This window comes from Tursiops truncatus, chromosome 13 (assembly GCF_011762595.2).
Source record: "Tursiops truncatus isolate mTurTru1 chromosome 13, mTurTru1.mat.Y, whole genome shotgun sequence".
Taxonomy (NCBI): Eukaryota; Metazoa; Chordata; class Mammalia; order Artiodactyla; family Delphinidae; genus Tursiops; species Tursiops truncatus.
In genome coordinates this window covers 17,508,791-17,521,770 of record NC_047046.1, presented here as the reverse complement: position 1 = coordinate 17,521,770, position 12,980 = coordinate 17,508,791, and the positions used below count along the sequence as shown (strand labels likewise).

The following is a 12,980-nucleotide window of genomic DNA, read 5'->3' as shown; positions in this document are numbered from 1 at the left end:
TAGACCTTGTTTGGATCCTAATTTGAGCAAACCAACTATACCAATATCCCATAAGATAGAGAAATTTGAACGCTGATTGTGTATGATAATTAACATTAAGGAATTATTGTGAAGGTCTTTATATATGATAATAGTGTTGTGTACATATAATTTAAGAGCTTTTTACCTTTTAGAGATACCTACTGAAATATTTATAGATAGTGATATGGTATCTGTGACTTACCTTGAAGGAATCCCTCCAGTGTCGGGAGGAGTGGTGAGGCATAGCTGAAGTAAGAGGGGCCGTCGGTTGGTATTTGTTGAGGCTGAGTAATGGGTACATTGGGTTTGGTATGCGTTTGATAATTTTGTGTGTGAACATTTTTTCATAATAAAACTTTAACTGTATATATTTACAGGAAAAAAGCTCTTTAAGGAAACATTTGAGGTAAAAAATAGTACTGGTGGTATACTGATATGACTATAAATGTAAAGGAAGTCATCAAATAATGAAGATTGGGGAACATGATACAGGGGACATGCAGGGGTTTGCAAACTCTCCTTTGCCCTCAGGGCTCCTCAGACTCTCTTCCAAGGAGACATTCCCTTCCACCTTAATCAGAAAGGCTCTGCTTTTTAATTTTGTATATTGAGGTTTCTTATGACTTACCTTGAACAAAGTTGTTCTGAAGTATAAAATAAAATTCAAAAGCTACAACTCTAGGGCTTATTTTCTCCCTTAAAAAAATGCCTCCTTCTCATTTTCCAAGCTTAAGGATAGTAGCCAAACCTGTTGGCTGAGTTTAACATGCAAGAGCTGTGGTTCATATTCAAACTGCTATTCTACCAATGGAAAAGCCTTTTGGCATCTGTATTAGTCAGGTTAAGCAGCCTTAGGCTACAGTAACAAACAGCCCCCCAACTCTCAGAAGTTTACCATAACAGAAGTTTATTTCTTGTGTTCACAAATTCTACTAGGGTCTGGATGATTCTTTAGAACTTCTCCATGTGATGACTCGGGAATCTAGGCTACTTTGGTTTTGTGGCTCATGCATTCAATGAGAGAAGTTCTCAATCATTGCAGCACTGAAGGAGTCCTATAACCCACTAAAGGGTCTGGCACAAATGTCACTCCTTTTCACAACCTGTTGTCTAGAAGTAGTTATGTGACACCACCTAACTGCAAGGGGAAATGTGGGGCAGCCCATGGAACATCTGGCAGGCATTTCTGTTGCTACCAAAGCTTCTCACCGTCTTTATTCACATTGTGCCCACCTCCTCCACTGCCCTCCATCCCCCGGACACACTGGGTCGAGCAGTAGATTGTGTAGAAGGTGATATGATCAGATCACCATTGACAACATGATGCTTCCAAAACAGTGGTCCCGTTGGGAGCATCTCATTGAATCCCTTGCCTTCAGATGAGTGAAACACCTAAACCATCCAAGACAAAGGGTGGCCTGCTCTATTTTGCAGTGTCTGCTGCGGAGCTTGCAAACTAGTGTCCCATGAGGCTAAATACATGCTATAGGACTTTACATAAAATTCTACGTTTTAAACTTTTCTTAAGGAATTGAAAGGTTTGGATATACAAGGAATATACGTTTTAAACTTTTCTTAAGGAATTGAAAGGTTTGGATATACAAGGAATATATCCTTCCTTGGATATACAAGGAAGGATATACAAGCCTTATATCCGTCAACCAGCCAAAACCGAGCAGTGGCTGCACACAGATGGCCATTCACTCCCTAGTCTTAAGTGAGTCCCAGCCACCTGCAGCTTGACTGAATCCCAGTACCTGCTCTTTAGGTAGCAGAGTTTGTGATCACTGCTGTGTGTGTTTGCGCGGTGGTGTCTACTACAGTTTTATCACCCCAAAGATGGAGTTCTTTCATAGGTATAGTAAAGACCTCTCACTCTTTAATTTCCCTCTTATCTGGTCATTTATGGTGTTAATGTTCTCTTCTTGATAAAGTCTCTTAATCGTCTTCCTTTTGGTCAAAGCTGAAATCCTTCCATTTCTTTATTACTGTTCCCCTTTCTGCTCCAATATTTATCCTTCTGACCATTCTTGTCAATATCATTAGGCTCCTCTAGCTTGTTGACACCCTTCTAAAGGTATTTTGAAACAAACTAGATAAAAGAAATCCAGATATTAGCATTGAAATACTGAGACAAACAAAACTCCAGGCTGACATGGATAGACTGTGCTTTGGCCCTTGCAAGTTAAAATTATTGTCACATTCCTTAATCTAAGAGGCTTTGTCAAATCTCTTTGGGCTGGAAGGTCGCATAAGGCGCTGGGGCTGACTGCAGGACTCACTCCTGTAAGCATGCTGCGGCTCCCATCTCTAGGACTGGAATAAGAAAGAAGCTGTGTTACAATCTCTGCACCCTTCACCCACAGAGGTCCAGCTGCAGTAATATTTGTGGGTACAGCTCCAGAGATTACTTCAGACTCCAGCCCACTCCTAATTTAATATGGGGCTGGTTGACTACTTACCAGTAGATTTCTTTTTTGCTTTATTATGGTCTTGTTTCTAATAATCGAATTATTAATATTAATGAGGACAGAAGCCAGTACTCCCAGAGCTGATATTGTATCTGGCACTGTCCCAAGAGCTTTCCATGGTTCTGTTCAAACCAATAACCCTATGGAGTAGGTACAATTATATTCCATTTTACAGACGTGAAACAGACTGGGGCTTGGAGAGATTGAGACTTTCCCAAGGATTTGAAACTGGAAAGACTCATGTTCCAAAGTCCTTGTGCTTCATCACTATGCTATACTGCCTCCCTTATAAAAAATATTTAAAACTGGAATATTTGTAATCACTAATATAGTTTGATCTAAATGCATCGTCTTCATTCTTAAGAGCAGATGATTGCGCCTTCTAGCTCCATTTAGCTAGTGAAGGGAGACACCTGGTGGTGATCTTGTTTTTTAAAACTTGTCATTATGGAAAATTGCAAGCAAGTACAAAGTAAACAGAAGAGTATAATCCCTCCTGTACCCATCACCTGGCTTCAACAATTATGAACATTCTGCCATCTGGTTATCATTTTTACCTCTACCTATTCCCCGTCCTCTCCCCACTTGATTATTTTTTATGGTTCTTTTTAAAACAAACTGTACATGTATCATAACGTACAACATTGTAACCATTTATCTTGACAAATAGATACACCCATGTAACTCAGAGTCCTCTCAAGTTAGAGTATATTTCCATCACTCCAAAAATGTCCTTGGCCAGTCAGTCCCCCCATAACCAGGCAGCAATTGTTGTGATTTTCACTGTCGATTAGTTTTGCTTGTCCTAGAATTTCATATAAATGGAATCATACAGCATGCAGTCTTTTGTGTCTGAGTACTTTCACTCAGCATAATGTCTGTGTCATTGTGCATACCTGTCATTTCTATTTTATTGCTGTACTCATTCTATTGTATAGATGTTCCACAACCATTCTCCAGTTGATAGGAATTTGGATTGTTTCCAGTTTCGGACCATCATGAATAAACTCGATGCAAACCCTCATGTTCCAGTCTTTTTGTGGACATACGTCTACATTGCTCTTGTGTAAATACTTAGGAATGGAATTGCTGGATGAAAGGGTAGAGGTTTGGTTAACTTCATTAGAAACTGCCAGACTTTTCCCCAGTGATTCCATCGCTTTACCTTCCTGCCAGCAATGTATGAGAGTTCTGTCTGCTCCACAATCTTGGGAATGTTCGATATCGTCAGTCTTTTTCATTTGAACTCTTCTGGTGGCATCTCATTGCGGTTCTGATGTGCATTTCTCTGATTACTAATGACGTTGAGCACTTTCCTATGTGCTTATTGACCATCTGTCTATCTTCCTTTGTGAAGCATCCATTCAAGTCTTTTGCCCAATTTCTGTGTTTTTTGCTTTTTTTTAAACTGAGCTGTTGGAGTCTTTTATTCTAGATACAAATCCTTTGCAGGTATCTAGTTCATGAACATCTTTTTGCCAGTCTATGGCTTGCTGATTCATTTCTTAACAGTATCTTCTGATGAGAAGGTTTATATTTGATGAAGTTCTAATTTCTTTTTTTTGTCTCTTACAGTTATTTCTTCCTGTGTCCTAAGAAAATTTTGCCTTTCTCTGGATGCAAAGATATTCCCCTCTATTTTCTCCTAGTAGCTTTACAGATCTTGCATTTATATCTAGATCTAAAATCCATCTCAAATTAATATATATTAACTATATATACTTATGTATATATATATAAATGTATATACTGTACAATATATTTTATTGTATAATATACATATGTATGTAGTCTGATGTAGGGGTTGAAATTCAGTTTTTCCTTATAGATATCTGGTTGTTTGTACACCATTGGTTGAAAAGATTTTCCTCTTCCGCACCAAGTTGTTTTGGTACCTTTGACAAAAATCAGTTGGCACACAGTCTTGATTATCTAAAGAAGTGTGAGTCCTCTAGCTTTGTTTTTCTTTTCCAAGATGGTTGCGGCTATTCTAGGACCTTTGCACAGCCATATGTGCCAGGTGTCCATTTATTGTCTCTCAGATCCAAATTCACCCTTCTGTACCTGCTCTGGGATAATGAAGTGGACTCCTTACGCATTTCTCCTTGAAGAGGGCATGATGTCAGTCTTTGTCACTAGAAGGTGCTGGAAGGGCATTGCAATAGCAGAAGGTTTCTCCTCACGGCTCCTTTTGTGATGTTTTGCTTTTCCTTGCCTTTCAGCTGCTGTCAGCTGCACAGTGGGATGTGGTGGGCAGACATACACGGACTGGGTACCCAGAGCACGGAGTCCCTAGTGACTTTGCAGCCCTGGCCTGGTCACCACCTTGCCACAGTCCTCCCAGTACAGACATCACACACTCCAGCCCTCCTACCCACAGCTCCCCACTCCCTCTGCACACCCCCAGCCTCAGCTTACCTGAGCCCTGGAGAGCTGTTTCCCACGGCCCTCTCAACCCAAACAGGGCAGCACCAGGTCTCCCGCCCAGTGGTGATCTGGCTCCCTTTGCTCGTCTGTTCCTGGGAGGGTTGTTCTGCTGCCTGGTCTGGACTTAGTAACCTAGCAAGATTCTCCACCATCCAGTGGGCTGCCACCAACCTTCTCCGGGGAGGTCTGAAGCCCAGCCTTTGGGAGGAGACCCTCCAAGTTTGTCCTTTGTTGATGTTGAAATACTCCTCTGCAACAAGATAGTCTCCTTCTGACCAACGTTCTCATCACTCATCTGGGAATTACATAGGAAGTTTAGGCAACTAACATTCAGTGAGTACATCATGGTCAGGAAAGCAGGCTATAGGGCCAGGCTATCTGGGTGCATATCCTGGCTCTGCCTTTTGGCAGGTCTTGGACATGTTTTATAACCTCTCTGTCCTCAGTTTTCTGGCCTGTAGAATGGGCATGATAAGAGCATAGGGTCAGAATGAGGATCAAGAGAGATAATACACGTCAAGCATTTAGTGTAGTGACTAACAGTAAATGCTCAGTTCCTGGCAGCAGCCGCTGTTACTACAGTTATTGCTTTTACTATCATTACTTGTATCCCTAACTGGATCATAAATGCTTAATGAAGAGAGCATAATTTAATCTCTGCTCTCAACTATCCCCAGGGTTTGGGATCTTGCTATTTCCATTTTAGACGTGCAATAAAAATGACAGAATAAGTGAGTTGCTGAGGAATGTTCTGTTTCCTGTAGAAAGAAGAAGTGCGGCGGAAGCACATTCGTCTGCACATGGAAAGCGCGCTGACTGCCCGGGACAAGGTCGGGGTGCAGGATTTTGTGCTGTTGGATGCCTACACCAGTGAATCTGCTTTTCTGGACAACCTTCGCAAGCGTTTCAGCGAGAACCTCATCTATGTAATGTAACCCATTTCTCAGCTGTTTTTCCTAGAGTGGTGGCTCCCTTCTGGTCTTGTCTCGATGATCGTGAACAGTATCACTCTAATTAGGTTAGGCATTAAAGAGGGGTGTCGAGGGACCACTGTCAGGTACACTTTGATTCTTTGAATTAAGACTTTTATGTCTGCTGGTGGCAGAGACCCAACTTAAATCGGCCTAAGCTGCAAGAGGGAATCTATCAACCTGTGTAGCTTCAGGGTCCAGAAATAGATCTAGGGTCTAGGGTGATGCCTTGAGGACTCTTTCCCATCCCTCTGCTTTCTTTTGCGTCAGTTTCCTTCTGGAGCAGCCTCTCTGCATGGTGGTGAGGTGACTGCCAGCGGAACCAGGCTGATACGTTATCCTCTTAAAGCTGCTACTGAGAAGGGAGCAAGTCTTCTGGGAGACGGAGAATGGTCGGCTCTGATTGGCCCACGTTGGGTCATGTGTCTGTCTCTGAACCAATCCGCATAGGTAGAGGAATATTCTGACTGGCCAGGCTATTCCCAGGCCCACTTCTAGAGGTGAGGGATGAGGCCAGTGGTCCCCTGACCTCATGATATGGACTGAGAGCTGGAGAAGTTCTCTCAGAGGAATCTGTTGGAAGAAGGGGGACTTGATGGCAGGCAGGCAAAAATAAGAGATGTCCACCATATCCCAGGAATCTTCAAGGGTCAAGACTGCAGTATTTTACCAGAACTCTGTTCAAGTTGGTCTCCTTGCTTCTAATGGTCAATTTTTATGAAGATCTCCATTTATCACTCCACCTTGGTTTGATTGGTTGCTGTTCAGGTAAATTCCTTTAAGGGTGCACTCAACAGTGTTTCTCTCTCTGTGTGTGTGTGTGTGTGTGTGTGTGTGTGTGTGTGTGTGTGTGTTATTGTTTAATTTTATTAGCTTTTGCTAAGAGTAAATGAGATGATCAGAAGCAGTTTAAAAATATTAAAAAATTAAAAAAATTTTTTTCTTATAGTTATTTTGTTTGTAATAGTGCCCGTGACAGTCTACATGTGGAAACCAAGGTTACCAAAAGAAACAAGCAAAGTGTTTCTCAGAGTGTACATTTTTAATTGTGGAAATAGATTTCATCTGTAAGTTTATGTATAAGCAGAAGAGAAATAGTATGGTTTGGGGAAGTATAAGTGGGATGATAGGATCATCATGGATAAACGAAATGTTTCCAATCTGAACAGGTAAATTTCAGAAACTGTGTTCTATCCTGGAAGATTTCTACTGATGGAAGCGATGCAGAGTTTTAGTCAAAATACTCATCTGTGATCCGGTTCTCTGTTTGACTTTGTCCTAGAGATTGGAAACAATAGTTGGAATGATTTTAGCATAATTTAATGTAGGTTTGAGTACCTCCAGTCTTTGAAATGAAAAGCAACAACAAACTCAGAATCTGAAAATACCAGATATATTTTTTATACCATTTTAATTAATTTATTTATTTTTGCGGTACACGGGCCTCTCACTGTTGTGGCCTCTCCCGTTGTGGAGCACAGGTTCCCCACACGCAGGCTCAGCGGCCATGGCTCACGGGCCCAGCCGCTGCGCGGCACGTGGGATCTTCCCGAACCGGGGCACGAACCTGTGTCCCCTGCATCAGCAGGCGGACTCTCAACCACTGCGCCACCAGGGAAGCCCTATACCATTTTTAAAGGTTACTTTCCGTTTACAGTTCTTACAAAATATTGGCTCTATTCCCCGTGTTGTACAATACATCCTTGAACCTATCTTACACCCAATAGTTTGTACATCCCACCCCCAAACCTATATCTTGCTCCTCCCAACCTCTCCCCTCTGGTAACCACTAGGTTATTCTCTATATCTGAGTACCAGTTGTATTTTTTTTTAAATACTGGGATTTTTAAAAATAAATTTATTTATTTTACTTATTTATTTTTGGCTGCATTGGGTCTTCGTTGCTGCGCGCAGGCTTTCTCTAGTTGCAGCGAGCAGGGGCTGCTCTTCATTGCGGTGCGGGGCTTCACCGCAACTACTGAAGCCCACGCACCTAGAGCCCGTGCTCCAGATGTATTTTTTTGTTTGTTTGTTTATATTTTGCGGTACGCGGGCCTCTCGCTGTTGTGGCCTCTCCCGTTGCGGAGCACAGGCTCCGGACGCGCAGGCTCAGCAGCCATGGCTCACGGGCCCAGCCGCTCCGCGGCATGTGGGATCTTCCCAGACCCGGGCACGATCCCGTGTCCCAAACCTTTGTCCCCTGCATCGGCAGGCGGATGCTCAACCACTGTGCCACCAGGGAAGCCCTCCAGATATATTTTTAAAGGAGCCTAAATATTTATTTTTATATATAAGAGCTTAGAACTTTTATTCATAATCATATTCCAAGAAGCTTTCTTCAGTGGCTATACTACAAATATAAGTACTTCAAACACTTGAATATTAGTTGAATCCAACAATGAGATCTAGAGACATAAATGCAAGTAGTGGGAGTGTTTGCCCAGTTTTAGATGGCAGCTGTATATGCTGCCCTGCTTTCACTCAGTCACCAGAAGGACCTTTGTGAAACATGAATCCGTCAGATCATGGTGCACACCCTCAAAGTCATCTCTTTTACGTGATAGTTCAGGCCAGTGTTTCATTTCAGTAGCGGGGAGTGGGCTCTCTGACATCCATTGCATGTGGAATGAATCCCCCCAGTTCCTGACACCCTGCGTGGTCTCAACTCACACCCTCCCCAACATCCTCTCTACCATCTTCTAGTCTCCCCTCCCTCACTGGCCTCCAATGCAGAGCCACACATGTCCCCTCAGCCTGAGATGCCCTTCCTGCCTACATTTTTCATGACAGGCTCATCATCCTTCACGTCTCCGCTCAGATGTCATCTCCTTAGAGAAGCGTCCCAAAGCCCACTAGCTGGGTGGCCTTCCTTAGTCATTCACTCACTCGTTACTCTATGTACGCCCTTCTTAGCACACTCATTGAAGCCGTCTTGGGCCCTCAGCTGTTTGCCTGCCCGCCTATGCCATGTAGGCTCCATGACAGCAGAGACCCCCCTCCCCACCTGTCTTATTTATCGTGTTATAGTCCCAGCACTGAAGGAACACAAGGGGATTATAGCACGTGATGGTCTTTTACTGTAGCCATTTGCATCCCGAAATTCCTCACTAGTGCTTTGGTCTATTCCTCTAGACATATATTGGGACCCTCCTCGTGTCTGTGAACCCATACCAGGAGCTTGGAATCTACACTGTGAGCCAGATGGAACTTTATCAAGGGGTCAATTTCTTTGAACTGCCACCGCATGTGTAAGTAGCACCCATGAGGTCAGCAATAGGAGTATTTTTCTCGCTTTCTACCTCTTTTTCCCCTCTCTCCCTTCACCCCACACATCCACCCGCCACCCATCCATCCATTCATCTACCCACCCATCCACCTATTCACCCACCCATCCATTCATCTACCCACCCACATACCCACCCATCCACCTATTCACCCACCCATCCATTCATCTACCCACCCATCCACCTATTCACCCACCCATCCATTCATCTACCCACCCACATACCCACCCATCCACCTATTCACCCACCCATCCATTCATCTACCCACCCATCCATCTACCCACCCATCCATCTACCCACCCATCCATCTACCCATCCGTTATCCATCCACCCATCCGTTATCCATCCACCCATCCGTTATCCATCCACCCAACCATGTACATCCTTGATGCACGCTCTTTAGGTTGTGTATCTCACTTAAACTGCTGCCTTTCAACAGAGTGGAAAACAACAGCAGATCAGATCTAAGCTTAAATATGATGAGAAGTAGAATCTTTGTATGACTCCTGAGAAATCTAAATGTGGCCAGAGAGGTGTCTTCTCTTGGAAATGGATTGCTATAGTGCCTTCTACTGGTACCTGAATGTCATGGCAGCTGAGAAGAATGCCCATTGGTAGGAACTTAGCAGGGCTGCAGATCCATAAGAAAAGCAATTTCCTGCCTGGTCTCTATGTGACTTGGGGTTTGCTGAATTTCCCAGTTCTCCTCCTTGGTCGACTTCTGGGCTAATTATCTAGGTTCTCCCTTCATTTTTCTTGGTGATTCGCCTATTCCACTCCCAAGGCATTTATGAACCTTTCTGCCTCAGCACCACCAGTGATTTCTGAAATACCCAGCTTTCAAATTCAGCCACATACTAAGGTTATACCCTTGGGAGACCTTCCTGCTTTGGTTTCTGATATTGTAGATAAAGCCCTTATACTAGTTTTACCTCTTGTCCTAAAGTTATCACAGAGCTTTTCAAATCTTTTTGGCTTCCTGTCTCTATACTCTTAGTACTTTAGGTTTTGAAGGGAAGGAAACACGAGATGTTATATCTATTGAGTTACTCAATATTTAGACAAAATGTTAGTTCCACCTACAGTTAATAGAGCATCTCTTGGGGATGTAACTTAGTATGTAGTTTATTCTTATAAGAAATGTTGATAGATTTTTTAAAAATTGGTAAATTTTGAAAAATCTTTTTATTCCTGCCCCAATTCTTCACTGTAACTCTTCTATTGTTAGAGTTTTGATATCTAGTAAACTCTGTGAGGGATCAGTCAATGGGTCATGGTGAAGGTTTGCTCTCTGTCTGAACTGAGTGCCTTGTACCACAATCTGGACGTGGCTTCTGGGAGGCAGGGTACTTTGTCCTTCTGCTCTGGTGGGCATCAGAGTCAAGGGAAGGAGTGTTATAGTCACTTCCATTCCTTGCGTTTCTGTCTCACTACTTCCCCAGCTACGCCATAGCTGACAACGCTTACCGCATGATGTGCTCTGAGCTAAATAACCACTTCATCCTCATTTCTGGAGAGAGCGGGGCAGGGAAAACGGAGGCCTCCAAGAAGATTCTCCAGTATTTTGCAGTGACCTGCCCAATGACTGAGTCACTACAAATAGCCCGTGACAGACTGCTACTCTCCAATCCAGTGCTGGAGGTGAGCGATCTTTGAGGACCTAGAGAGGGCAGTTCCAGGGAGGTCACTAAGTAAGAAGAATGTTCTGTTCGGGGAGGTCGGTCAAAATGGGCAGGTCTGGAAGTTAAGAAGAGGGCAGTGGATCACATGGGTAGTATTGTGGTTGAAGGGCGTGACCTTGAAGTCCAGCAGGCCTGGAGACTAACGCTGGGGCCGTCATGCACCAGCAAGCTTCTGCAGTCACTCCCCATCTGGAGAATGGGTCTACTCGTAGTACCTACCTCTTAAAGAGGTTTTGAGGATTAAACAAGATGAATGCATAAAAACCACACAGCAGAATTAGTAAGCACTAAAATAATACTCTTATTATTCATTAATATTTTTATTGTTTAATTAAAATCTTTTTGATGATTATTATTTCTACTATTGCAGTTCACTGACTTGCTGGATGATTTTGAACACGTTATTTTCTCCTGTGTTTTGGTTGCTCTTTGCGTAAAAGGTGTTTATGGTTGAAGGGATTTTCCCAGTAGACCTTTGGGCTGAACAGTTTACATCTTTGATATAGGAAGGTGTCTGGTGATGGGGGCCAATAACTGTGCCCTTCTAGAACAGCAAGGGCCTAGGGTCCTATCTACCTCTCCTTAGGCCAGTTCTAATCTATTCCTAGATTGGATTCTAGGGAGAAGATATTTTTCCCTTCTTTTCTGTGGGTCCAGCCCCAATATTTGGCATCAAATCCTCTGTAAATAGTGATTCCTTCTTAGAAGATAAAGTATGGCTTTCATTCCTGGTGCCCCCTCCCCTCCTCCAGTGAGCATGTCAGTTAGGGTCAGGGATTCGACGAGCATGGCGAATGACTTAAACGGCACTGAATGACACTTAATGTCATTGAGTGACACGTTAAGTGACACTGAATGACACTGAATGACTTAAATGGCAGTGAATGACAATTTGGTTCAGTCTCCCTCCCTTTGTATTCCAAGGCTTTTGGAAATGCCAAAACACTCCGGAATGACAACTCCAGCAGATTTGGAAAATACATGGACATACAGTTTGACTTTAAGGTACACTGACGTTCCTACTACTGCTTCATGGGGACCCCTGAACTTGCCAGCAGTGGAAACCCATCTCAAGGCACCTTAAGGGAGGAAGGGCATTTATTGGCTCAAAAAGTTGAAAAATCCAGGATTAGTGCTAGTTCTAGGAAATGCAAATAAAGACCACGATGACATATTTTACTATGTGGGCAAAAATTAAGAAGTCTGATAATACCAAGTGTTGGTAAAGATGTGGATCATTAGGAACTCTCACACATTGCTGGCGGGGAGTACATTGGTACAGCCCATTTGGAAAACGGTGTATCATCTTGTGATGTTGAAATCACATAATCTAAGATGGAGCCATTCCCCGCCTGGAGATACTCCTACAGATGTGCAAACATGCCCACAACAGCACTGCTCACGATGCTAAAGGGACTGGAAAAGAACCAACACATCTCGAGAGAGCTGAATGCCCATCAACAGGAGAACGGCCAAATTGCGGGATGCTCACACAATGAGATGTTTTATGGCAGTGAGAGCATGTGAACGCCAGCTACGCACAATGCAGACGGGTCGTGAGAACGTACTGGGTGTCAGTGTGATGCCATTTCTTATAAAACTTGAAAACATTCCAAAGTAAACAATATATTGCTTATGTGTACATAATTATATGATATGGGTTGGCAAACTTATTTGGAGAGGGCCAGATAGTAAATATTTTAGGCTTTATGGACGGACCATACAGCCTCTGTCTCAGCTACTCAACTCTGCTCTTGTAGCATGAAAGTAGCCAGAGACAACACATAATGAATGAATGTGGTTTTGTTGTACACAGAGTTTAAATGAGGCTAATGCAGGTAGGAGGGGTAGACAAAGTTCTCAAGGACATATAATTCCAAGTGACAAAATGACACTTAGGCTAGAGAACAGTAACTGGCTGAGTGTTCAGTGTAGTGATGAGGACAGACTGACTCAGGGTTTCCCAGAGGCTGGAACATGGGTTTCTGGTGGTGTGTGCATAGACTTTGAAAAAAATTTAATAACGATATATATTTTTCACTTTTTATTGAAATTCAACACATAGTAAAAAGGACACAAGTCATGTACACAGCTTGATAAATTTTTACATATGAATCTACCTGT

General features: G+C 43.0%; 1 protein-coding gene across 1 annotated transcript in view; it reads left to right on the top strand.

The window, feature by feature from the left end:
• Nucleotides 1-5,687: 5,687 nt before the first annotated feature.
• MYO1H (myosin IH) overlaps nt 5,688-12,980 on the top strand; it is a 46,033-nt gene continuing 38,740 nt past the window's right edge. Inside the window, exons 1-4 of the mRNA XM_019950398.3 lie at nt 5,688-5,845; nt 9,023-9,138; nt 10,617-10,815; nt 11,781-11,861. Coding sequence (XP_019805957.2) covers nt 5,720-5,845; nt 9,023-9,138; nt 10,617-10,815; nt 11,781-11,861 — 522 coding nt within the window. The 5' untranslated portion in view covers nt 5,688-5,719. The remainder of the gene's footprint in view (nt 5,846-9,022; nt 9,139-10,616; nt 10,816-11,780; nt 11,862-12,980) is intronic.